At 40.6% G+C, this 23,500-nt stretch overlaps 1 protein-coding gene across 3 annotated transcripts in view; it reads right to left on the bottom strand.

The window, feature by feature from the left end:
* Positions 1 to 23,500, bottom strand: part of Atp8a1 (ATPase phospholipid transporting 8A1) — a 233,233-nt gene that overhangs the window by 149,697 nt on the left and 60,036 nt on the right. For 2 of the 3 annotated variants that reach the window (XM_045161357.1, XM_045161360.1), the window contains exons 7-14: positions 21,207 to 21,280; positions 16,715 to 16,784; positions 15,630 to 15,757; positions 11,833 to 11,944; positions 10,471 to 10,636; positions 7,982 to 8,109; positions 4,038 to 4,115; positions 2,763 to 2,851 (exon numbers count right to left, since the gene is read on the bottom strand). In XM_045161357.1, coding sequence (XP_045017292.1) covers positions 2,763 to 2,851; positions 4,038 to 4,115; positions 7,982 to 8,109; positions 10,471 to 10,636; positions 11,833 to 11,944; positions 15,630 to 15,757; positions 16,715 to 16,784; positions 21,207 to 21,280 — 845 coding nt within the window. Of the gene's footprint in view, positions 1 to 2,762; positions 2,852 to 4,037; positions 4,116 to 7,981; positions 8,110 to 10,470; positions 10,637 to 11,832; positions 11,945 to 15,629; positions 15,758 to 16,714; positions 16,785 to 19,165; positions 19,240 to 21,206; positions 21,281 to 23,500 lie in introns of all 3 variants that reach the window. The other variant, XM_045161358.1, reaches the window with a different exon arrangement.

Genomic DNA, 23,500 nt, shown 5'->3' with positions numbered 1-23,500 from the left:
AAACCGACATCGCTATAGGGAGCAATCTGCTAATGTTATACATGCATAAGCACTTAACAGTACAATTTCTACTTAGCAATAAACTGAATTTACAAATGATATCACCATTCATTTACATCCAACTCCAGCTGTCCCATATAAACTCTAATGAAATAATCTAGCAAGTTTAGGCATAGGCAACCCTAATACAAAGTTGGGTTCTGCGAAATCATGGCAATTCTATACATCTTTCACCTTTGTTGTTTATTGTGTATTCAAAATAGCAAAGTTTGGAGCAAAGGTTAAGTGAAATGATAGAAAATATATTAAAACTAAGTTCTAAAGCATTAAGGGTTAAGTACTTTCTTCCTGTGAAACTATGGGATACAGGGAACTAGCTAAAGATTATGCTGTCAGGAGACTTAAACTTGTCCTTCTAGCCGATAAGATGTTAAGTGTCTGGACCCATCTTTGACTTTATCTGGATTAGGATAACTGATCTTCCTTCCTAGCCTGACTGAAGAAGGAGCTATAGGCTTACCCCAAGACCATTTCTGGGGCTGAATGTGCATGCCACTCTCTCTTGTTTTGTTATTTCTTAGAAGGATAAATACTGAACTTTCTTCTGTTGGGGCTCAAAGTGCCTGTCTGTAGTAATTTCCCATGCTTAGCATCGTTTCAGAGTAAATGGGAGCCTATTTAAATTCCTATAACCCAAGAGTTCCCAAAGGAAATCCTCACAGACCGGAACCTGACAGCGATTATTTTCCTCCACATAGCAACCGAGGAATTTGGTAACAGTACTGTGTCCGATACAAATGTGGTCAGTTGGAAGTCACAGTTTCTCTAAAAGGTTTCATAGACACCCTGTGGTCCACAGCGATGGCAACCTAGTCAGGGCCAAGGGTGCCCAGAACACATGAACAAACCAGATGTGCTGCTTGGAAGCAGCTTAGCCATTAGCTTCAACTCCCATGGCTTCTGGTGTTTCTGAAAACATGATATAACATGCAAATAAAGGGACTTAAAAAAAAATTTGGAGCATGTTAGAATTTGGAATCTAGAAAGGGATCTTAGAGATGATCTCATCTCCCTCCTTATTAAGAGGACTGGAAAAAGAATTGCCCTAGGTCACAGGAGGAACCCGAGACACTGCAAGAGCTCATCATGTCCTGTATCAGCAGCTCATTAAGACAGGCGCTTCTCCCAGAGGACATTCATTCCACCAAAAAGCGAATCAAAGTGAAGGCAACCACTGCTCTCTCCTAGCTGTTCCTGGTGTAACCAGCAGGCACCTTCCGGAGTACACTGCTCCTAGAAGGATGGCCTGGGGAGGGTGTTTCAAGCTTGTTCCGAGGGTAAGATTAACCCAATCAAAGGAAAGAGAGGCTACAACTCATTTTCTCTTTCAGTTCAGATAATTTCACAATGATCACTAATTTGAATAACTTGTGCATTCCAAGAGAAACCGGGCACACTGTCCAGGATGTCAATTATTCAACAGGTCCTAAGAAAGAGTTATGAGTGAATGTGGGATTTGTATAAAAACAAACACATCTGACAGCGAATGTATAATGTGATAAATTCTGGAACCGCTTTTCCTTCTTGCCTCTGGGATAATGGGGGACATTCTGTCAGCACAAGATGCCAAGAAGTGTTGGTTGCAACTTTCCTGCCCCAGAACAAATGAGGTAGAGGGTGGACAGAGGAGAGCTCATGCTCTCTGGGAGAGTGAGGGGTGTTCAAACAAAGAGAGAAGATGCAAGTGTGGCATCCAGCTCCGGAAACGGCAACTCTGCTTCTTAATCGAAAGTCTGTCTTCCCAATGGGAGAGAGCCACTCCATTGGCGGTCCCTTTAACTCCACTAATGCACACGGCCTGCAGGCATTTTTGGTTACACGCTCTCCTGCTCAAGGACAAGCACATCTGCCCACAGCTATGTCTGCTTGCAGATCCTGTGCCTAACAATAAGCATTAATTTTTCGAATTTTTCATGAAGTGCTCACTTCTTATTTTGACCCAAATTCAAAATGTTTTCTTTTCCTTCAAAATTCAACACTCCTTTTATATTAACTTACTATTTGAAGATAAAAATATGAATGTGCATATTGGGGAACAAGCCAGAGACGCCACAAAAAAGGGCATATGCTCACATGACCAGGAGGTCAGTATTTACAAGCTCCTTTGAGGACAAGGACAACTGTAAAATGTGCCGCTAAGCCAATGCCACACACCGAAAAAAGGGTTTTGGCCTTTGACCAAGTGTCTCAAAGACAAGCCTTCGGAACGGTTTAGGTAAGTACACCTAGAGCTAAGAAATCAATCACATGAGCGCCCAATACGAACAACCCAAGGGGCACTCAGAGCCTTCACATCTGGAGTTCAGGTGATCACATCCCTATCTACTTCCCATCATCAGAATTTTAGACTGCTCTGTGACATGGTCACAAAAGTACTTGTCAGAGGAACCAGTGCTGCAGCTTGAAAACTGACCAAGTTCAGACGGCACCTCTCTCCCTCCTTCCACACTGTTCTTGGACTTTGTGGCGGTGTAGTGGGAAATGCCTGGCTTCTTTTTACCAGCGCCAGCTAAAAACCTTCACGATCCTAAACACTAACAACCTACCATGTCATTCCCAAGGAAGACAATTCCAAGCTGTACAATGTGAGCTACGTGTATGTCTTGACATTAGAACACAGCACAAATCCTCCTTTCATAAGACTGTCCAAGTGAAGGCCCTAATTGGGTACCTCACATTCTCGCTGCAGGAACAGGACTCACCCATACGCCAGTCCAGCCACTGTGCACTTCTTGAACCGCATCACGTTGCAGGTGAGAGTACCCGTTTTGTCAGAAAAGATATACTTAACCTAAAAACAAGTTGAAAATCTTTCATTACTATCACAGTACTTTTAAATTTTTTCCTTTGACATGCATGTTCTAGGGAACGAACCAGGGGCTTGTATTTATCAGGCAGGCCCTGAGCTACATTTCCTGTTCAGAAATTTTCTTATGTAGGGAAGAAAATGCTCTTAAATTACAGTTTTAAAAATCAACAGCTTTGTTAAGCCATAGGGGTGCCGTGGCTGCTATTAACTGTTCTGTACAGCACACTCATTAATGAATAGTTTCAGCTCTTTTTAGTGTTTTAGCTTTAACTTACTTCATATGGATTACGATAGTGTAAAGCCATACTCATAGAGAAATATACGTTAGCATAGTCTAAATTTCTACAGAAGTTGTCAGCACTGTTGCCAAACATTTATAGAGCACTAAGGATCAATGAGCACTTCTCAACATAACAATAATGAAAGATTTGGCAACAGCTTGTGTAATTAACTTCATACAGCACCCGAATTGGTCAGGGAAAATATAATTCTGTCCCAAATTCTATTTAAATAGCGAAAGTTGGAGAGTGGCCATGGTAGGAGAAAAACAAAAACATTTTTTTTTTCAGCTAGTATAAATAAGTAAATAGTTTACAAAAATACATTTATGGTCATGTACCACAAAAGGATGTTTCAGTTAATGAGGGACCACATACATGGTAGTGATTCTAGAAGATTACAAAGCCTACAGATGGACTGTGAGTGTATGGAAGTGTATTTTATGATGTTCATATAATGATGAGCTCACCTAACAATGCACTGCTCAGCTGACATCCTGTCGGTGAGTGGTACATGCCTGCGTATGTCAGTAACGCACAAGTTACCAGTCTAAACTTTCAACTGAACTAGACTCATACACTTGTTTTTCTTCCAAACAATTGGACCTTGCCTATGAACTCAAAAACAGTCACCATTTTCATACTAACCAGATTATCTACTAAAAGACATACTTGGGCTTGTACAGCATCTCACTTTGAAAGCAAAACTTGTTTTAAATAATGTCTGGAAACTCCACGGGCTAAAAATGTCAGGTACTATCCAATGTATTTATGCCGGTTATTCAAACTGTGGGAAACTAGGAGTTGTTACTTTATCTGCGGACACCACAGAAAGGCAGAAATGATGCCAAATCTCACTTCTGATTCAACATGTATTCATAAGCATTTACCTGGCCGAGTTCCTCATTTAGATTCGAAGTTCGAGCCATTGCAGCAGTGTCTGTGGGTTCATAGTGCATGTCAAGATCCTAGGAATCAATGAATAGATAGATACATAAATAACATCACTGGAAAAAAAAATCAGTAATAAGGGATTGGATGAAGATCTAAACACATCAGTTAATTATGTCATTCTCTGGTAAGTCACTATTTGACGGCTAAGCTGTACGTGACCACAGTGGTCTCTCACTACTTTTGTGTGATTTAATTTCCCTGGTAGGTACTTAACATGGGGCACTATATTTCAGTGACAGAAGGACAGAATGGTAGTTAGAGCTCATCGGTGGCATCACATAATCTGTATTCACTGCCATTCTTCCAAATCCAATAAAGGTGTCCCATTGTAAGGACTAAGTTAGATAGCCCACATACAGCAACCCGTGGAGGGACGCAAGGCCAGCGTTTAACTGTCCCGGCGGCTCGGTCTGGTTCTCCTTCCTGCCGAGTTTCTTCCACTGCTATGTTTCAAGGAAAGCAATGCGAATGCATGTCTCACACATCAAAGACAAGAGTTCTAGTCCCGGCCAGAACTGCCCTGCAGCCAGGAGTCATAAGGCCTGGTTATACTGTCCATAAAAATCAACGTTTCTCCATAACAGAACCTTTCATCAACAGGTTAGGGTTGTAGTTCATTGATTTTTTTCAGACATTCACTAAGAAGGCCAAAATCTAAATCAAAACTGATCTCCTTCTTGTCTGTATTCTGAGTGGATCAATCACTTCCAGTAGGATGTAGAGTTTTTCATGCCATGCTTTTAAAAAAATATATTTTTATTTATTTATTTACAAACAGAGAGAGAGAGAGAAGATAGACAAAGAGAAATGGGCATGCCAGGGCCTCCAGCCACTGCAAATGAACTCCACTGTATGCGCCACTTTGTGCCTGTAGCCTTATGTGGCTGCTGGAGAATCAGACTCAGGTCATTAGGCTTAGAAGGCAAGTGCCTTAACCACTAAGCCATCTCTCCAGCCCGCATGCCATGTTTGACATTACCCAAGTGGGTCATGCTTAAAGAACAAAGAGTGACCAGAATGGAGACTAGCTGAAGACCAGCTGGAAGAAGGGAGGCAGTGAGCAAACAGCAAGACAAAGGACAGAGAACAGGCATGATGGCTGAGTCAAGAATGCTATGAGGGGGCTGGAGAGGTGGCTTACTGGTTAAGCGCTTGCCTGTGAAGCCTAAGGACCCCAGTTCAAGGCTCGACTCACCAGGACCCAAATTAGCTAGACGCACAAGGGGGCGCACACGTCTGGAGTTTGTTTGCAGTGGCTGGAGGCCCTGGCACACCCATTCTCTATCTCTATCTGCCTCTTTCTCTGTCTGTCTGTCACTCTTAATTAAATAAATAAGTACATACTCTAAAAAAATGCTATGAGGCTTGCACTGCAAAAGATCTAATATTTCAAAACAGATCCACTGGCCAGAAGCAGAATCTAGTGGACATAATTACTGATCTCATTTGCATACAGAGAGCAAGCCGGCTTGTCAGAAATGTTACAAAATCTCCACATGTTAGGAAGGTTGTTGAAAAGCCTAAGCCCGCTGGGTTTATCCAACACCACAATTTTGTAATTGTTGGTAGCAAAGACTGCTTTTGAAAATCCACATAAAGATAATAAATTGATTGACTGGTTATTTGATTTTCACAGTGAGTTACCTTATGATTTCTGTGAGTGAGAAGCCTCGGTTAACTTTAATTGCATTTGTAAGTATCATGCAATCCCTCAGCAGTACACTCCTGGTAGGAAGTGAGCTATGCCTGTTGCTCTTTCCAGATCCTAAGTTACACTGATCTTTTACCAAAGCATTAGAAAGAAGCTGGCAAGCCGGGCATGGTGGCGCGCACCTTTAATCCCAGCATTCGGGAGGCAGAGGTAGGTGGATCGCTGTGAGCTCGAGGCCCCCTAAGACTCCATAGTGAATTCTAAGTCAGCTGGGCTAGAGTGAGACCCTACCTGGGGAAAAAAAAAAAAAAAAGAAAGAAAGAAAGAAAAAAGAAAAAGCTGATAGACTAAGGAGGTCATTTAAGCAGACAATGCCCAAGTGTACAATTATCATTGGTTAGCCTTTTAAAATCCCACTACTGTTCATATCAAAAGGCTTAAAATGATTTTAGAGAAAACATGACATGAAAATATCTCAATATTAAAATTTTGGCAGGTTTGGATAAAGATACAATTTGTGTAAATCCATTCACTTTAACTTTGATGAAGATAAAACTGAAAGAACATTAAGATATTTTAAGAAAAATTTTAGGAACTAGGTATCCATTATATCTTTCTAACATTAAAAACATTGATAATTCAGAAGAACCATTCATGCACTTAAAAAAAAACACAATAAAACTTAACAACTACAACAACCACATTATCAGTATTATGTGTACAGAAATATTATGTGTATAGAGCCTGATTGCTCATAATAATCTTTGTGATATCAAGAGAGTCCTTGATCTATACAAATCCTGTGAGATGGACATAAAGCAATTTTTAAAATTTTTTATCTTTTAAAAAATATTTTACTTGAGCCGGGCGTGGTGGCGCACGCCTTTAATCCCAGCACTCGGGAGGCAGAGGTAGGAGGATTGCCATGAGTTCAAGGTCACCCTGAGATGACAGAGTTAATTCCAGGTCAGCCTGGACCAGAGTGAGACCCTACCTCGAAAAACCAAAAAAAAAAAAAATTTTACTTGTTCTCTTGAGAGAGAAAAAAGAGGGAGATAGAAAAATAGAAGAGAGACAGAGAGAGGAAGGATGGGAACACCACTTTAAAGAAACTCCTGACAAATGCACTACCTAGTGCATCTATCTGGCTTTTTGTGGGCAATGGGAGATTTAACCTAGGTCTTTAGGTTTTGCAGGCAAACATCTTAGCTACCGAGTCATCTCTCCAGTCCTAAAATACATTTTTATCACTGCAGTTGGTGACCAAAAGTTTCTGAGAAGTCAGTGACTAGGCAGAGTTTGTGCATGTAGTAAATTATAACAGTAAGGCAACAATTTAGATACGTTAATTCCAAGTACATGGCCTCCTTCTCCTGTAATCACTTTGTATCCCAAAATAGATTTCCTGAACTAGAGACCCATTTTTCTCAGGATGTCTGGTTGATAAATTTGCCTGATTCTGAGGAGAGGGACTTGGTTAATGGCAGCTCATAGTTGCTAGGGGAGGAGGAATGATATTCTTAAGTGGCATATCACTGGTAATTTCCCATAATCTAGTAAATAACCTTCTACTCATGCAAGCAACAGAAATTTAACTCAGTGGCTCAAAACAAAAAGGGTGTGGGAGTAAGGAGGGGATTAGTTGGGAAGAAGGGTTTTAGTGGGGTGGGGAGGAGAGCAGAGGGCAAGGGAAGGGAGTAAGATCAAAATACATTATATACTTGTATTAAGCATCAAAAATAAAAATGAAGCCAGGTGTAGTGGTGCATGCCTTTATTCTTAGCACTCGGAAGGCAGAGGTAGGATCGCTGGGAATTTGAGGCCAGCTTGGGATAACAGGGTGAGTTCCTGGTCAGCCTGGGCAAGTGTGAGATCTTCTCTCCAAAAAAGAAAGAAGGCTGGAGAGATGGCTTAGCAGTTAAGGTGCCAGTACAAACATAAGCCAGATGCACATGGTGGCTCACACAGCTGGAGTTTGTCTGCAGTGGCTAGAGGCCCTGGCATGCCCATATTCTCTTTCTCTCTTTCCCATTCTGTCTGAATAAGAATAAAATATTAAAAAGGAAAAACAGGAAAAGGAATTTCAGGCTCAAATTGTCAGTGCATAGTCAATAAAAGGTAGTTATAACTAAGACTGTTTTCCCCCTTGACAGATCTAAAGACCCCATGTGAAAAAAGACAGATACGATGTATACTCAGGGCAGACATATAACAATAATTCACAGTTACCCAATTTATGAAGTATGCCTGGGTGAATTTCACCACTTCTAAAGTAACCAATAAGCTGATAGGAATGAGGTTGTTGAAGAGGATGATGAAAGTCAAAAAATTCAGTCCAAAATTATTAGCGCCACCATCTGTTGAGGGAGGGAGAAAAATATGATTTACAGGTTTATATTTTCAGAGATAGAGTTTCTGCATTTTCAGATTTGGCCCTATTATACGACATGTCCAGAAGAAGACTTCACTGATAACATACCCTGATTATCAAACTCATCCATAGATCCCACCAACTGCAAATTGAAAATATTCTGGAAAAGATCATGACTGTTGTGAACATGTGCAGACTTTCCCACTTGTTATTATCCTGTATTACTGACACAACATATACATCATTCTAAGTAAAGCAAATAATCTAGATATGAATTAGGCATATGGGGAAAGGCATGTAGGTTATGGGCAAATACTATGTCATTTTAAATAAGCAGCCGGAGCATCTGTAGGTTATGTTGGCCTCCAGTGTCCTGGATCCAATTCCCATGGATACTGGGAACAGCTAGCTGTACTTGCGTTCAGTATATTGTTCATTACTCTGATTAAGATTTACAATGGTCCTAAAAAGTGAAAGGACTATCAAGTATTGCAAATTCTGTTCAAAAGAGGAAGTTCAGAGACATGAGGAATGGGACTGACGGTTTGTCCTTGTAAAATTTCAATTGGTTGGAATTGCTTTGATAGGAATTCTTGTTCATTTTTATTTATTTATTTGAGAGTGACAGACAGAGAAAGAGAGAGGGAGGGAGGGAGGAAGGGGAGAGAGAGAGAGAGAGAGAGAGAGAGAGAGAGAATGGGCGCACCAGGGGATCCAGCCACTGCAATTGAACTCCAGAGGCGTGCGGCCCCTTGTGCATCTGGTTCTGGGGAATCAAGCCTTGAACTGGGATCCTTAGGCTTCAGGCAAGCGCTTAACCGCTAAGCCATCTCTCCAGCCCTTTTATGGGAATTCTTAAAAGTATTTCCAAATTAAATCATGCTTTAAAAGCAAACAAAACAATAGAATGATCCAAATTGTATGAACGTTACTTGTGTAGTTATTTAATACTGGAGATCAAGGGACTTGTCCATGTTAGGCGAGTGCTACATCGGACAAGAGCCTCAGCTGTATGAACATGGTTGGCTGTAGGTAAGCTACACTCCTAAGTAAATGATGTTCTTCTTCACGAGGGAAAATGAAACAAGTGAGCGAGCCATGCTGTAAAGAGCACAAACACCCTGATCACAGTTGTTACGTTTTCATATCAAAATAATAAATCAATGGCTATAAAGATAACTTGGAATAGCTACAAGACTTAGTAAATATAATAAAAAATCTTTAAAATTTGTTGTACTGTAAGATTTTTATGAGAATTTTTTCCCCCCACAATGTGGGAAATTCAGTATTTACTGGGTAAGTACTCATCTAGTGGAAATGCAAACTCACTTCCTAGAAACAGCCAGAGGGAATACATTAGTACCATGATAGCAAGAGAATAGATTCCAGAGAGAAGCCATTTAATACCACTTTCCCTGGGATAAGATGAACATTGATATAAAACTCTTTAGTACTGACTTCAAATGAAAATACACTCAAATCAAACATTTTTAAAGAAGTAAAAGTATGCTTTGGTTCAATATATATATTTATTTATAATTTCCTTCACACATAATCTTTCACTTTCTTAAGTTTAACTATTGTGTTAATGATATTTTCATTTATTTAAAAATATTTTAATGAAAAATTGTTTATTTATTTTCAAGGAGAGAAAGAGAAAAAGACAGAGAATGAGAATGGTCATGTCAGGGACTCTAGCCACTGCAAAGAAACTCTAGATGCATGTGTCATTTTGTGTATCTGGCTTTATGTGGGTACTGGGGAACGGAACCCAAACCATCAGGCTTTGCGAGCAAGCACCTTTACTTCTGAGCCACCTATCCAGCCCTTAACAATATTTTTAAAAGGTAGTTTTTTAAAAAAAAAATTATTTATTTGACAGAAAAAGAGGGAGAGAGAGAATGGGCATGCCAGGGCCTCCAGCCACTGCAAACGAACTCCAGACGCATGTGCCCCCTTGTGCATCTGGCTTATGTGGGTCCTGGGGAACTGAACCTGGGTCCTTTGGCTTTGTAGGCAAATGCCTTAATTGCTAAGCCATCCCTCCAGCCCCAAAGGGTAGTTTTAAATTTATGTACATCTTATTAATGGCTATATTTACTGAATATTTTATACTATCATGGAATAACTGGTATGTTTTTAATGACTGAAAATTAAAGATACTAACATTGTACTTGCTTTTACTTTAAATCTACTGAAAAATGAAGATAACCACCCAGTTGTCACAGCTCCAAGATCTTTTTTCATGAAACAACAGGAAATTCCACAACTAAGTTGAGATCAACTGTGAAATAAATACACGTTTAAATGAAAGAAAAAATAAACGAGTCAGTACTTTGTTGCTTACAGTGTAGATTGAGGTACCAGTCTTTCCCAGAATGCCTTCGATTCCAAATGGCTGAGCCCACGGAACAGACAAGAGACATGGCAATTAAGATACAAAATAATATCAGAATTTGTACATTTGTAATCCGTTCCACATTGGAGAGCTTAAGCGGCGGACTTGTGGAATTCTGTAAAAAGAAACAAGCTGAGTGGTAAAAAACTGTACATTATTTAGCAGTACGTACTTAATACTTAATGAGGATGACAAGGTCACAGCTCAGTTATCTAGACACGGGTAATCTACGTGAAAATTATGCAAAGCCCATGACAAGTGTGATAAGATGTCACCTCTTCTTCACACACATTTTTCTACGCTGTGAAACAAAGGGAAGAAAACGACACTCATTTTGCAGATTGTGCCAGACAAGATGCTTGGGCAAGGCCCTGTAGAAGGATCCACTCTGCATGAAGGCAACATTTGGGGGACCTGGTTTTAAAACTTCTGTGGGGGGGGCATTAACCAGCTGTTTCAATGAACAGGGGAGCTGGGTGGGGGGTATGGTTGGCTTGAGAGGCACACAGGCTGGATTCCGAGGCCAGCCCAGGCTACGCAGCAGCAAGAGAAAGGACAGGTTGCTCGGCTACATCTGATGATTCAAATATTTATGGTAAAGCTGTGCTGTCTCCGTGACATAACATTAAACCTTCACTAACCAATATAAAATGAAGGCTAATGAAGCTTCGAGCATGGCCAGGGATAGAAAGAAGTGTTCCCAGCAGCCCTGTTTGCCTGCTGATGACATCTTCTGCTGGTCCCAGGTACCAAGGCCCTGGCCCTCAGAGTAGATTTCCATTTAGCACTTCCAAGGGAGTTCCCCACTTCCACTGCACATGACTTGAAACATCATGAAGATGAGAGCTGATGGCAAAAAATAGCCTTATCTGGGAAGAACTGTCAGGAAAAATTTTTATTTATTTATTGCCATACTTTTTTACGAAATAAGAAAATAAAAATTTTAAATTTGATCACTGGGTTAAAATATAGTTGTGAGACAAATATGTGAATGAAAAGCACTGAACTCAAAATGGTCATCATAGCCAGTAGCTGGAAAATGCTGTGAGGGATCGTCAGCCAGCATCGTTAAGCATTCATGCATTGGGGGATTTGGAGAAAGCTTCCTGGTGCCCTTCCCTGTGCACAGTGACACCTACTTCTCACAGGGCGGCAGTGTCAAGGCCTCGCTGAGTTCATATCTTGGATGGATGACATGGGCTAAGGGATCTATGAGACCAGCCTGCTCCATTTGGGGATGCACTAAGAGCCACATATCATACATTTCCTAAAGAGTTGGACCCCAAAATGTTCATAGGTAAAAAATCCCACCTGCATCAGCTTGGTGTCATGACCAGTGTAGACAACTATCCCATGAACCCACTGAGTATTTCTTAACTGAGCTCCTCGAAGAAGAATCTGGTCTGCTCCCAGGGGAACGGTGCTAGGACAGAGGATGTTGGTGTTAGAAAGGGCACCTTGCAAAAAAATGTACAACTACTACATCAATCTCAAAGCTTCCTCCACTAAAATAACACTTCTCACATTTACTTATATTTCAATTAAAAAATAAATAATTTACTTATTAGAGAGAGGCAGATGGGGGGGGGGGCTGGGGGAGAACGGGCACACCAAGGCTTCCAGCCACTGCAAACTAACTCCAGACGCATGTGCCACCTTGTGCATCTGGCTTACATGGATACTGGGGAATTGAACCTGGGTCCTTAGGCTTTGCAGGCAAGTGATTTAACCACTAATCCATCTCTCCAGCCCAACCTTTTTTTTTTTTAAGGAAATAATTTTCCTTACCAAATTCTTTTTTATTAAACTGTTGGGAAGAAAGTAAATTGTTCAGTGACACCACACCGGCTGTTTCCAATAATTCTGCTCTCTCCGATGTGCTTCATGTAGGAAGCAATTAGGTTTGGATGAGCTTGTGAAGTTGGGGCTCTCATGATGTGCTTGACGTCCTTATATTCGAGAGCAGAGCACCCGTCTGTTATGTAGACAGACATGGAGAAGACTTCTTTGCCACACACACCTCCACCAGAACACCACCATGTGGCTACCCTCCTATCGAATTTCCATTCCTCAGAAAAGGAAGAAAAATAAATTTCTATTGATAGAGCAACCTATCTAGGATCTACTGTTACGGCAGTCTGAGCAAACTAGTGAACTACCAGCAGCCAGTGGGAATGCAGAAGCTAATTTTATTTTATTTTTTTGAGGCAAGGTCTCACTCTGGCCCAGGCTGACCTGGAATTCACTATGTAGCCTCAGGGTGCCCTCGAACTCCCGGTGATTCTCCTACCTCTGCCTCTGAGTGCTGGGATTAAAGGTGTACACCACCACACCTGGCTTAGAAGCTAATATTTTAAAACCTTATAATGACCTTTTCTGAAGCTGAGGAAGTGGTGAGGTTAAGGGATTTTCCACTCACCTCTCAAAACACTCCCACCCACCCACCCTCCCTCTTACTCTGAGCAAATTTTAGTGTAACAACTACCTCACAGAATATACAGAAGCTGTTCATGGATCTGAATAAGGGTGGCAGTTCAGGGAATATTTCAAATGTCATTTATCTTCTCATTTTTTTTTTTTTTTTACAAATGTCTACTCTAATAATGTAGCTATAAAATGATGAAAGCAACAATTGACACAATGCATCTAACAGATGTTTAACCGACCACTAGAAACATGTGGTAAGTGTAAGGGGCCTAATGAGAGAAGGCTGAGGAGGAGGAGGAGAGGAAAGGTGCAGAAAGATCATGCTCTTCCTGCCACGCTCTGCCCCACTGTTTTGTTCCCCTTGGCAACAGCACCGCTTGAAGTAGCCCGTGCTTCTTATCTCTATTCAGCCGCCCTCCTCCGTGAGGTCGGGCGCTCTCACAGCAGGCTCACCCTGTTCTAACCAAGTGCCAGGACCGCCACTTGCTAAACGCAACGACAGTGATCAGCCTCTTGACCTGCCGGCCTCGGCACAACCGCTTCACTCCTGGTTTTCCAGCTATGAGCTTAGGTCCGACACTTTCACGGGTGACTTTTTGTTCTATACCCTTTCATGTCATGGTTTCAGCCAGACCCATAGATTTAGTACCTACACTAACAACTTCTAAATTTATCTCATCCCAGACCGCCTCCCCCAAACTTTATCCAATTACCCTCTTGCATATCAGTAACTTACTAAGTACAAAACTGACCTTCCAGTGCTGACCTTCCCGGATCTCATAAGCCACCACGGATGCCAGCTCACTCAGACAACCCCTTCACGCTGACCTACACTGCCTTAACCATCTTGGCCACCATCTCCTGGCCCTTCTTTAGGCTTCTCTTTCTGGAGGATGCTGATCTGCCCACAGCGGGCTAATACAACTATACCTGGAATTTTCCCACTGGAAGATCATGCAATGAGATAAGCAGTAATTTCTTCTGACCAGCGTTCTCTTTCCAGATACTCACATGATTAAGTTTCTCACCTACGACCCATCGATGTTCAAATGTCCCCTTCACAATGCGGCTGACTGCAATCACCCTAATTATGTTCCCCTCCCAAGGATGCCTCGTCTCTCTTATCCTGTGCTATTTTTTCCAAAGAATTTATAGTTTTTTAATAATGGGTCAAATTTTCTTTTTTAATAATTTTTATTTATTTGCGAGCAGGGAGAGAGATAGAGAGAGGATGGGCACACCGGGGCCTGTGGCCGCTGCAAACGAACTCCAGACGCATGCGCCCCTTGTGCATCTCGCTTAGGAGGGTCTTGGGAAATCGAACCTGGGTCCTTTGGCTTCGCAGGCAAGTGCCTTAACCACTAAGCCCCCCCCTCAAATTTTCTTATTTGTTACTTTAATGTCAGTTTGTCCTTTCCTTATTTTCCTAGTTGACTACAAGTAAGCTAGCTTCAAGAGGTTATAGTCTGAATGTTTGTGTCCTTCTAATATTTATATTCTGAAATCTAATCCCCAATATTGTGGCGTTAGGGTGTTTGTTTCTGGAGGGGTGCATGATTAGGTCTTAGTTTTGTCCCTATGAGTGGGACTCATCCCCTTCAAAGAAGGCCCAAGGGGCTTCAGCATGAGTGCCGCTGTGCGTGCAAGCCTCCAGCTAGGAGCAACAGGTCCTCACCCCACATCAAATTTGGTCCCTTGGTCTTAAGACTTCCCAATCCCAGAATTGTAAGCAATGTTAATTACAAAATTCTCAGTTTGGGCTGGAGAGGTGGCTTAGCAGTTAAGCGCTTGCCTGTGAAGCCTAAGGACCCCAGTTCGAGGCTCGATTCTCCAGGACCCACGTTAGCCAGATGCACAAGGGGGTGCACGCGTCTGGAGTTCGTCTGCAGTGGCTGGAGGCCCTGGCGCGCCTGTTCTCTCTCTCTCTCTATCTGCCTCTTTCTCTCTCTGTCACTCTCAAATAAATAAATAAAAATGAACAACAAAAAAAAATTTAAAAAAAATTCTCAGTTTAAGATATTTTATAATAAGGCTTGGGTGAGTAAAGATGCAAGGACAGGAATCATTTTATTGATCTTGTTCAAATTTTGCCTCGGATATTTGTCACTGGCCTAGGCCACTATGTGTACAAAAATTCTGTTGAAGGGATGGAGGAAAGCAGCAAGTGACAGGGAAGACGAGAGGGGAGACACAGAAGCAGGTAACAATACAAAGTGACTACGGATGATAACAAGGCCCACAAAAGAGCAAACGGGATTACTGAGACGAAGGACTATCTAATACAGAAGATCTCTCTGCTGGGAGCACAGTCTGAACTCCCTGTGGCATCCGGAGATGACAGGAAAGGATTTTAGCCACAAGCACTGGATAATTAACTGCACAACAGGCCAAGTATTTCTGTCAGAATAAGTCATAGCCCAGTTTTCACTTACTAATGCGCAGAAAACTGGAAGACCCCTGAAAACACCCAGTTGTTGGATGGGCAGGAATCTGGGAAGGTCTTTACATGAAGAGAGTTATGATTCAGCACTCATACAAAAGGACCTGTGTTGGAATGCTTAAACATGCTTAAAACAAAGGTTTTGAGTATTCAAGCTGAGAGCAGAGGAAAACAGTAGGTACACAGACACGGAAGGCATTCGGCAATACATAATGGCCCGTAAAATGCAACTTTACGTTACCCATGTCCATCAAGCCGTATATTTCCAACAAAATCATAGAGATGGCGATTTGGGCTTTCACACTCAATTTTTCCAGAAATTCTCATCAAACTGTCAATGTCTTTAATATCTGAGGTTGCTGGTAAGCCCTGTTTAAAAAAAAATTAATAAGCAAAGAGCATACTGAATAGCACCAGATCTTAGACCTAAGGGATCCAACATTTTATAAGTAATTGTCTCCCCATTTACAATACTCTGTCCAACTATTATTTAGGGATACCTTCCTTCCCAACCTGTCACAGAATTTTAGCATAGGTTGACAGTTTTGTGAAAGTTCTGGGGAAGTTATAAATTAGTCTGCAAGGAAACTTTGAAGGAAGTACCAAAGAGTCATTTGCTTCCAAAAATAAAATTAATATTTGGTATCAGCATCCCTATTTACTGAATTCAAGGAAGAGGACGAAATATGGATACTGTATGTGTTCTGAGTAATTTTTCCATACTTCCTTGAGAAAGAAGACCTCAATGCGTCTTCCCTCTGGCCAGCTCTTCCTGGGCTGTCTGAGGCCAGTTCCCTCACGATGGGCCAGTTCTACCACACTCCATCCTTTCACATGTCCTTTTATTAGTTACCAATAAGCCACAGGCATACTTTAAGGAAATGCCCCTTCAAAACATTAAAATTAAATATCAAGCCGTTGTTTTCCGCTAAAGATGTAGAAAGAAACTGAAACCCCCCAGGATTAACAAATGTTTCAGAATAGCAATGGAATCTATGGATTTTCCGTAAGGTGATGTTAAGCAATGATTGGGGCCAGGTGAACAGGAAAACTAAACAATTTTGCTAATACATCAAGACCCTGAGAAGTGCTATCATTGACATTCAGGTGCTGGCTATTATAAGAACTAACTAAAACATCACTATGATGGACCATACTGAACCAGTACACCTGAGTTCTGCAATGCTGTACCAGTTTATAAAACATTTTCTTGGTGGATAAACGATAAAAATAGTTGTAATCAGGCAGAATTACTTTAACTCGAGACAGAAAAGGAATGCGTATCATAAAACACCCATGACTCTATGAGCCTGTATTAGAACTTACTTGTCTAATTTTCAAGTTTGTTTCTCCATCTAGGTTGGAAGTCTCAATGTAGCACATGGCCTGGGGCTCACTGTTGTTTAGGATTGAGAAACGGGAAAATTTAGTGAGGGGAGGAGAGGAGGAAGACAACAGCAATTTATTTAAATGCTTGGGCTCGCCACAGTGTCTTGCTCTAGACAAAGCTAGCTTCTTGGTGGGTTCATTCTAACAGCAGGATGCCCTGAGGGAGAACTCATGCGTGACAACTAGGGATCAGCTACCAGCCACTAGGACCCCACGGCGATTTCCTCACGTTTAGTAATGGTCTCTGAGCTTAATAACACAATGTGGAAATCTTCCATGTTATCTTTACATGGCTTACTCATGCAGACACAACACAGACTGTTTGGGAAATGTAAGGCACTTTTCTGTGTAGATTTATCTCCAGTTCAGAGACACCAAGTGAGATTTCATGCTCATGGTTCACATGTCAATTGCTTGTGCAAAGGGATTGATTAGAAAATTCCAGACTGCTTTTTCTACAAATTTGCACTGACTGCTTTTAGTTGTGGTGACTGCAGTCATGCAGACCATGTGATAGTAGAAGCTTGAGTCTATTTTTTTTTTAAACTACACGAACGGATTGCATAGTCAAAGTGAGCATATATCTTCTCTTTTTTTTCTGTTCCTCCTGTTTCTTAAAAGTGAAAGATGGAAGGCAGAAAAAAGAGAAGTCAAGCCCCACTGACTGCACTGCTCCATGCCCTGAATCTGCCTTATCGATCTACTTCTTGGGACTCCCCTACAGTGTCACAGCGAAAGCTGGAGAGCACTGGCGTTAAGGGACTGTGTTCGTCCAGTTTTCACCGGCCAGCCACTGTAGCCTACCTCTCCTCCCAAGCTGACATTGCTTGCCCAGCAACTCTATCCATATGATTGTGGCTCCAATGCCTAATTTGATCCTCAACTCTATGGGGACGTGAAATGAAGCTTATGAACACCTGACTGCTTAAGAGACCTAGAGCCCTACCCCAGAAGGAAGGAACTAGGGACATAAATTCTGGTATGGACACTTGAAATGAGCAAGAAGCATTTGGAATTTTCTAATCGAATTCCAGTTTGTACAAGTGAAAAACAGACTATTCCAAGCACCAGACATGGGCATTTTGCTTAATTTTGTAGTCCCAAGACCTACGGACTTAACACAGAGAAAGTAATCAAATGTCTTAGAGATTTGAAGTAAATGATGTTTTCCTGTTTTTTCTTCAGAAAGATTACTAATTTTTCCCCACTAAAAAAGTCTTGTAATATTTGCATCTTATGTTTATATTTTCATTCTATCAATAATTCAATAGTAATAGTAACTTTCACTCAGGCACCTGTCCAAAAATTTAACTGCCTTACATCTATATCTGAAATACAAATGGTTTATATACCTATAAAATATACCTTTCTGATAATACAGAAGCATGATGACACATAAAATGCTAATGGCAATGTTGATTTCAAAACAGGCAGCAAAATGCGTTAAAATTTTACTGACAGGTTTGCTTACCCAAGGCCAATAATGAAAGTAACATCCTAATTTGATTCTCCCCCACCTTTCACAGAAACAACTTGCATAAGCATTTAAGTGGCTAAGGAATTAGGAAGCTTAAGTGGCTGACTTCTGTTTGAAATGGGGCAAATAAGATATGCATCCAAATCCAGATCATTCTTAATAATAAAGACAGATGTGCCTGAAGCAGCTCTTAACAGCGCTAAGGGGAGGCAACAGGAAGTCAGGAGTCATGCCAGTTCATAGATAGGTCAGCAAATGATGACAACATCCACCAAACAAACTAGAGTCACAGAGGCAAAGCAGGCGTTCTGATTAGTAAGTGGAAAGATGAGACAAGATGCTTATCACAGTCACGTGCACGTGGTCACGAGAAACAAGTGGGGTAGAAACGGCTTCCAAAGCCATGCGGCACAAAGGCACAAGCAGCTTCGTGCAGGGGTCCTCTGTCAACCCTATACGAGCCCAAATCTCACTCAGAACCAACGACTGAAGTTCCATAGAACTTTCAGAAAATTGAAAATAGGAAACTAAGAAGGTAGGCTTTAAATATCATGGATTTTCAATGACTGTTGAGTGAAAAGCTTTTAAACACTTTTCAGAATAATATCCTGGAGAGGGAAGAAGCCAAGCCTTTGGGTAGAGGCATGCTGTTAAATATGAATAACTATTAATAAATACACAGGAAATTAAAATTGCTTGGGCTCCTACTGATAACAAGAGGAGTTGAACACGTCCATTTGAAGGACAAAAATCAATGCTTTAAACATCTGTGAAATGTCCATCACCAAGATGCGTAAAACAGTTGTGTCTTGAGGGAAGAGACACAGAGTTGAGCTGTACTTGGGCGCAAGCTTCTCTGGTTTGGGTGAGGACCCGCATACACACATCCTACCCAGCTCAGCGGTGCTGACCTTGATGACAGACTGATGAGGTCTGCTGGGAGATGCTCCCCATTGGTCACTTTCACTATTTCCCCTACTGCCACCTACACGTCCCAGTTTAAAATAATTAAAATGAGGGGGAAAAGAAACAGTAGAGGGGGGGAAAGAAAAACAACAAACATGGACAAAAGAGACAGAAGGTTTGAAATTATTAAAGAAAATAATCCATGTTAATAAAAATGTCTAATGCCAATTGTTTCAAAACTTATTTTGATCAGGCCTGAGGGCATAATAAATTTTCAAAGTTTTCTATTTGCTTTTCAGCCCAAATTTCAATTTCTAATGTGAAAAAATAATTTCTAAACCATATAGATAAGCATTTCTTTTCAAATGAAGGAATTTTATGCAGAGAGCTATTTTATCTTAAGAGATTTTTCCCATCTAGTTCTTCAACTTGCTGTCTAATATATGTCATCTTCTACTAAATGGGCAAAAAAAGGAAAATAAAAAACGAAACATGTGATGTTATGTTTTTAGGTATTTGAAAAACAAAGTATACTACATTAATTCCCTTTCCCACCTAATAACTGTAAAAAAGAATGTTCTGACTCCAAATCATTTAGTTACTTAATAGAAAGCTACAAAGACACAGATACTAGTTAGAAGGCATAATTTTAGCCTTTGGAGGTATTTGATAATTAATTAATATAAAACATATTGTGTTTGGGGGATAGAGTGGAAACTTTTGAATTCAGAATGAATTTTTCAGGAGGGTATGAAATAGAAACTAGTGGTGTGAGCTATTTTATCCAGGTTATACTGTTTTTTTTTCTTTTAAGCACAAAATGCATTAATTTTACATGCTGAGATTTCAGTTTCTTCATTTCAAAATAAAAGTAAATGGAACACAGAACTTTCAACTGTGTTCTGATTTTAATTTCAAACTACCTCAAACTCATCCTTGAACTTGCTCACACATCATCAAGCATAGCCAAAAAGTTAGTAATTCCCATTTCAGAAGCTCACCTGACAAGGTTGTAAGCTAAGGAAACTAACAGAAAAAAGGTGATTTAAAAACACTCATATTAGTTTTATTTTTTTAATGAAAAAAAACCCTCCTTTATGTGTCATACAAAGATGTCAATTATAAACTGTGCAACTACAACCACCTTTAGTTAATTCCATTGCCTGCACACATCTATAAATAGCTTAACAACATTACTTCCTCAATTGTATTTTACTAACTTGGCCAAAGTCCAATCATGTAAATCATGTAAGTCATGACCTGATTAAATAGGTTTTGAAAAAAAGGACACTGTCCATATTTTTATGTGGATTTTACAAATCAAACTGTCCAAGGAAATGATGATAAACAACTTGAAAATATCCATAAAACATTTCTTAATTTATATTAAAACTAGTCTTACAGTTTTTAATCCTAAAGCCATTTGAAAAAAAATCACGTTCTTGAAAGGGTAACTAACTGTGCCATATGTTCTGAGTACTGATTCACGACTATCTCAAACAGAAATAGAACAACAACAAAAAAAGTCATCTCAATTCAGTAGCAGAAAGAACTTAAAAGACAAAAGTCCTGATTTCTTGGCTGGAAAAATATGGCATTTCAAAAGGTATGCTAACAAAAAGAAATCACTCATCCATTTCCTTGCGCCATTTTACCAATAGGGTCAGGAAACTGCAGAGATATGATTACACCATAAGGAATTTGTGACAAATAAGGATTGGGAGATAAAATCAGCAGGACCCAATCTACAGATGGTATAACAGGAATGGAAGTAAATCTTTAAACATAGTGGTTCACACACACTGATCTGGACCCAGGCAGAAGAAGAGGGGACTTTTTGGATTCACTAGGACTTGTAACTTATACTGTATGGCAAACATCAATGATCCCTTTAAGGCCAATCCATTTCTTAAATGCTTAGTTATAATTCACTTGTGAGATTTGAAATTCTTCGTTTATGCCTTATTTCCTTGGAGAAATCACAAGGTCAACGCAGGGTAGAGAAACCGTCCTCTACACTGTTTGAGCATCAGTAGATATCTCTACCTTGATGAGAGAAGGACAGTGTCAGCAGGGATATACTCTTTGCCTTTTATTATAACTATATCTCCAACATTTACCTGAAAGAAAACTGGGAATTGGTTAATTATCTGCATGGAAAGATAGTTACAAATACACAACCCATTGTAGCAAAGCACAGCATACAGGAAAAATGGCTACCAGCCAACAAAAACCACTTACATTCACAAGGTGGAGTAACACTATACGGGGTGAGGCCAGGGATGGGGGATTTCTTTAAAAGTAAACACATTTTGTTTTACTAGTCATGTAACTTATTTTTAATAAAACTTATAATCAAATACAGTGACTTGACACCTCAACTTCTCATATGCTCTGTCTTTGACATAAGAATAAGAGGAATCCTTTAGTTGAAATCTTTACCCTAGTTAAGAAAGCCTGAAATTCTCATCTATATGACCACTGCTTTCACGATCATTCTTGTGAAACAAATATTCATTATAACTTTTAATTTGGACAGAGAGAGAGAGAGAGAAAAAATGTGTGAGTCCAAGCTTCTAATTTATTTGCTTGGGATCAATGAGTAGAGAAGCTTTGACTTGAGCTCACACCTGCCTACCTACAAAGTTTCATTTTTGCTTAATTAAACTATTGCAACAAGTCAAGTAGAAATAAACAGCTTAGTCTCTTTAGCTACATGTTAACAATTTTCTGAGCATGGCATGGGGACAAGTTACAGATACGCTGTGGCCAGAAACGGTTAGAAGTGATTCAAGTTCGGCTGTGTCTTACAGCTTTTGGCAAAGAAGACAACTGCAGCCAAGCAACAACCTGGCCCAGCAACAGCCTCCTGAGCAGGAATCGCTGCGAGAAATCAGCACAGTGCTCTACTTTAAGTCCTGGGAGGAACAGGTGAGGGAAGACTGGCAAGAGTGTGCCTTAAGCATACAGTAAGTAAGTATCCTGTGACCCTCCTAAGGAAGCTATGTGCACCCTGATTATGTATATATATTCTTCAGCTGAAACCTGCAATTTGGACTGTTAGAAACTGGCAAAATGCTAAGGACCGTTGACTTAAACGACCGCTACTTCATTCACAGGGCAAAAAGGATCTAAATTAAGCCAGTGTGAAATGGCCCTTAAAATAATATGCTGTGACATTTAACTAACAGTGATCAATGACAACAAGCTTATACAACAAAGTCTCTGCAATCAAGCACTTAAACATGGCTACTCAGGTTACCGTTTAATCGTTAACCACCTCTCATATGTTAGATGTTCCCCCACCCTCCAAGTAAACTACGTGCTTCGTAAAGCCAGAACTGTGCTGGCCTACATTACAGTGTCGGACTGTTAAGATTTATAGACCTGCTTAATTGATGGCACTGCTTCCCAAGCTGTTTCTCCATCGCCAGACTAAAGGACTCCGGGCTGAGCGGAGGGAAATGTTAACACAATCTACGGCGAGCTGTAGTCGCTCCAGTCGCCCGGGAGAACCACATGCTCACTAACTACCAGGCAGATTCTCACGTTATGCCAAGAAAGCAGGGCGCTTAACTCGTCTGCCTTATGTTTTAGGGCATTTTCTCAAAGATATCCAAACAGTCCTCTCTTGGTTTGGGGCTTGTAACGTGACATTCTTCTTTCTAGAAGAAAAGGAGCACAAAGAACAAGGGGCCAAGATGGCAGAGATGCTTTGACCAACTGGAGGAAAATGTCATCCGAGTCTCAGCTCCCAAATACAAAAATTAATGTGTTTAGCATTTTCTGTCCACTGACACGAACTTCCTTCGTTCACTGACATGAGCAGTGGAGGATTATGAAAAGGGTGAAATTATCAAACTATAATAGACTGATTTAGAAATCAAATTATGTCCAAATCTGAGTCCAAGCGGTTACATTTTTTTGTTTTTTGAGGTAGGGTCTTGTTCTAGCCCGGGCTGACCTAGAATTCACTATGGAGTCTCAGGGTGGCCTCGAACTCACAGCAGTCCTCCTACCTCTGCCTCCTGAGTGCTGGGATTGAAGGCGCATGCCATCATGCCTGGCTTAATATTTAATTTTTATTAATGAATTTCCTGAGCTACATCTTCATGTAAAGAAATCTGCTTCATGTGCTAAAATGGCCTAGCTGACTTTCTCTCTCTCTCTCTCTTTTTGGCTTTTCAAGGTAGGGTCGTACTCTAATTCAGGGTGACCCGGAAATTACTCTGTAGTCTCAGGGTGGCCTCGAACTCATGGCAATCCTCCTACCTTTACCTCCTATGTGCTGGGATTAAAGGCATGCACCACCGTGCTCAGCTTTACTTATGATTATATTC

The sequence above is a fragment of the Jaculus jaculus genome, chromosome 11 (assembly GCF_020740685.1).
Source record: "Jaculus jaculus isolate mJacJac1 chromosome 11, mJacJac1.mat.Y.cur, whole genome shotgun sequence".
Lineage (NCBI taxonomy): Eukaryota > Metazoa > Chordata > Mammalia > Rodentia > Dipodidae > Jaculus > Jaculus jaculus.
This window is presented reverse-complemented; position numbering and strand designations above follow the sequence as displayed.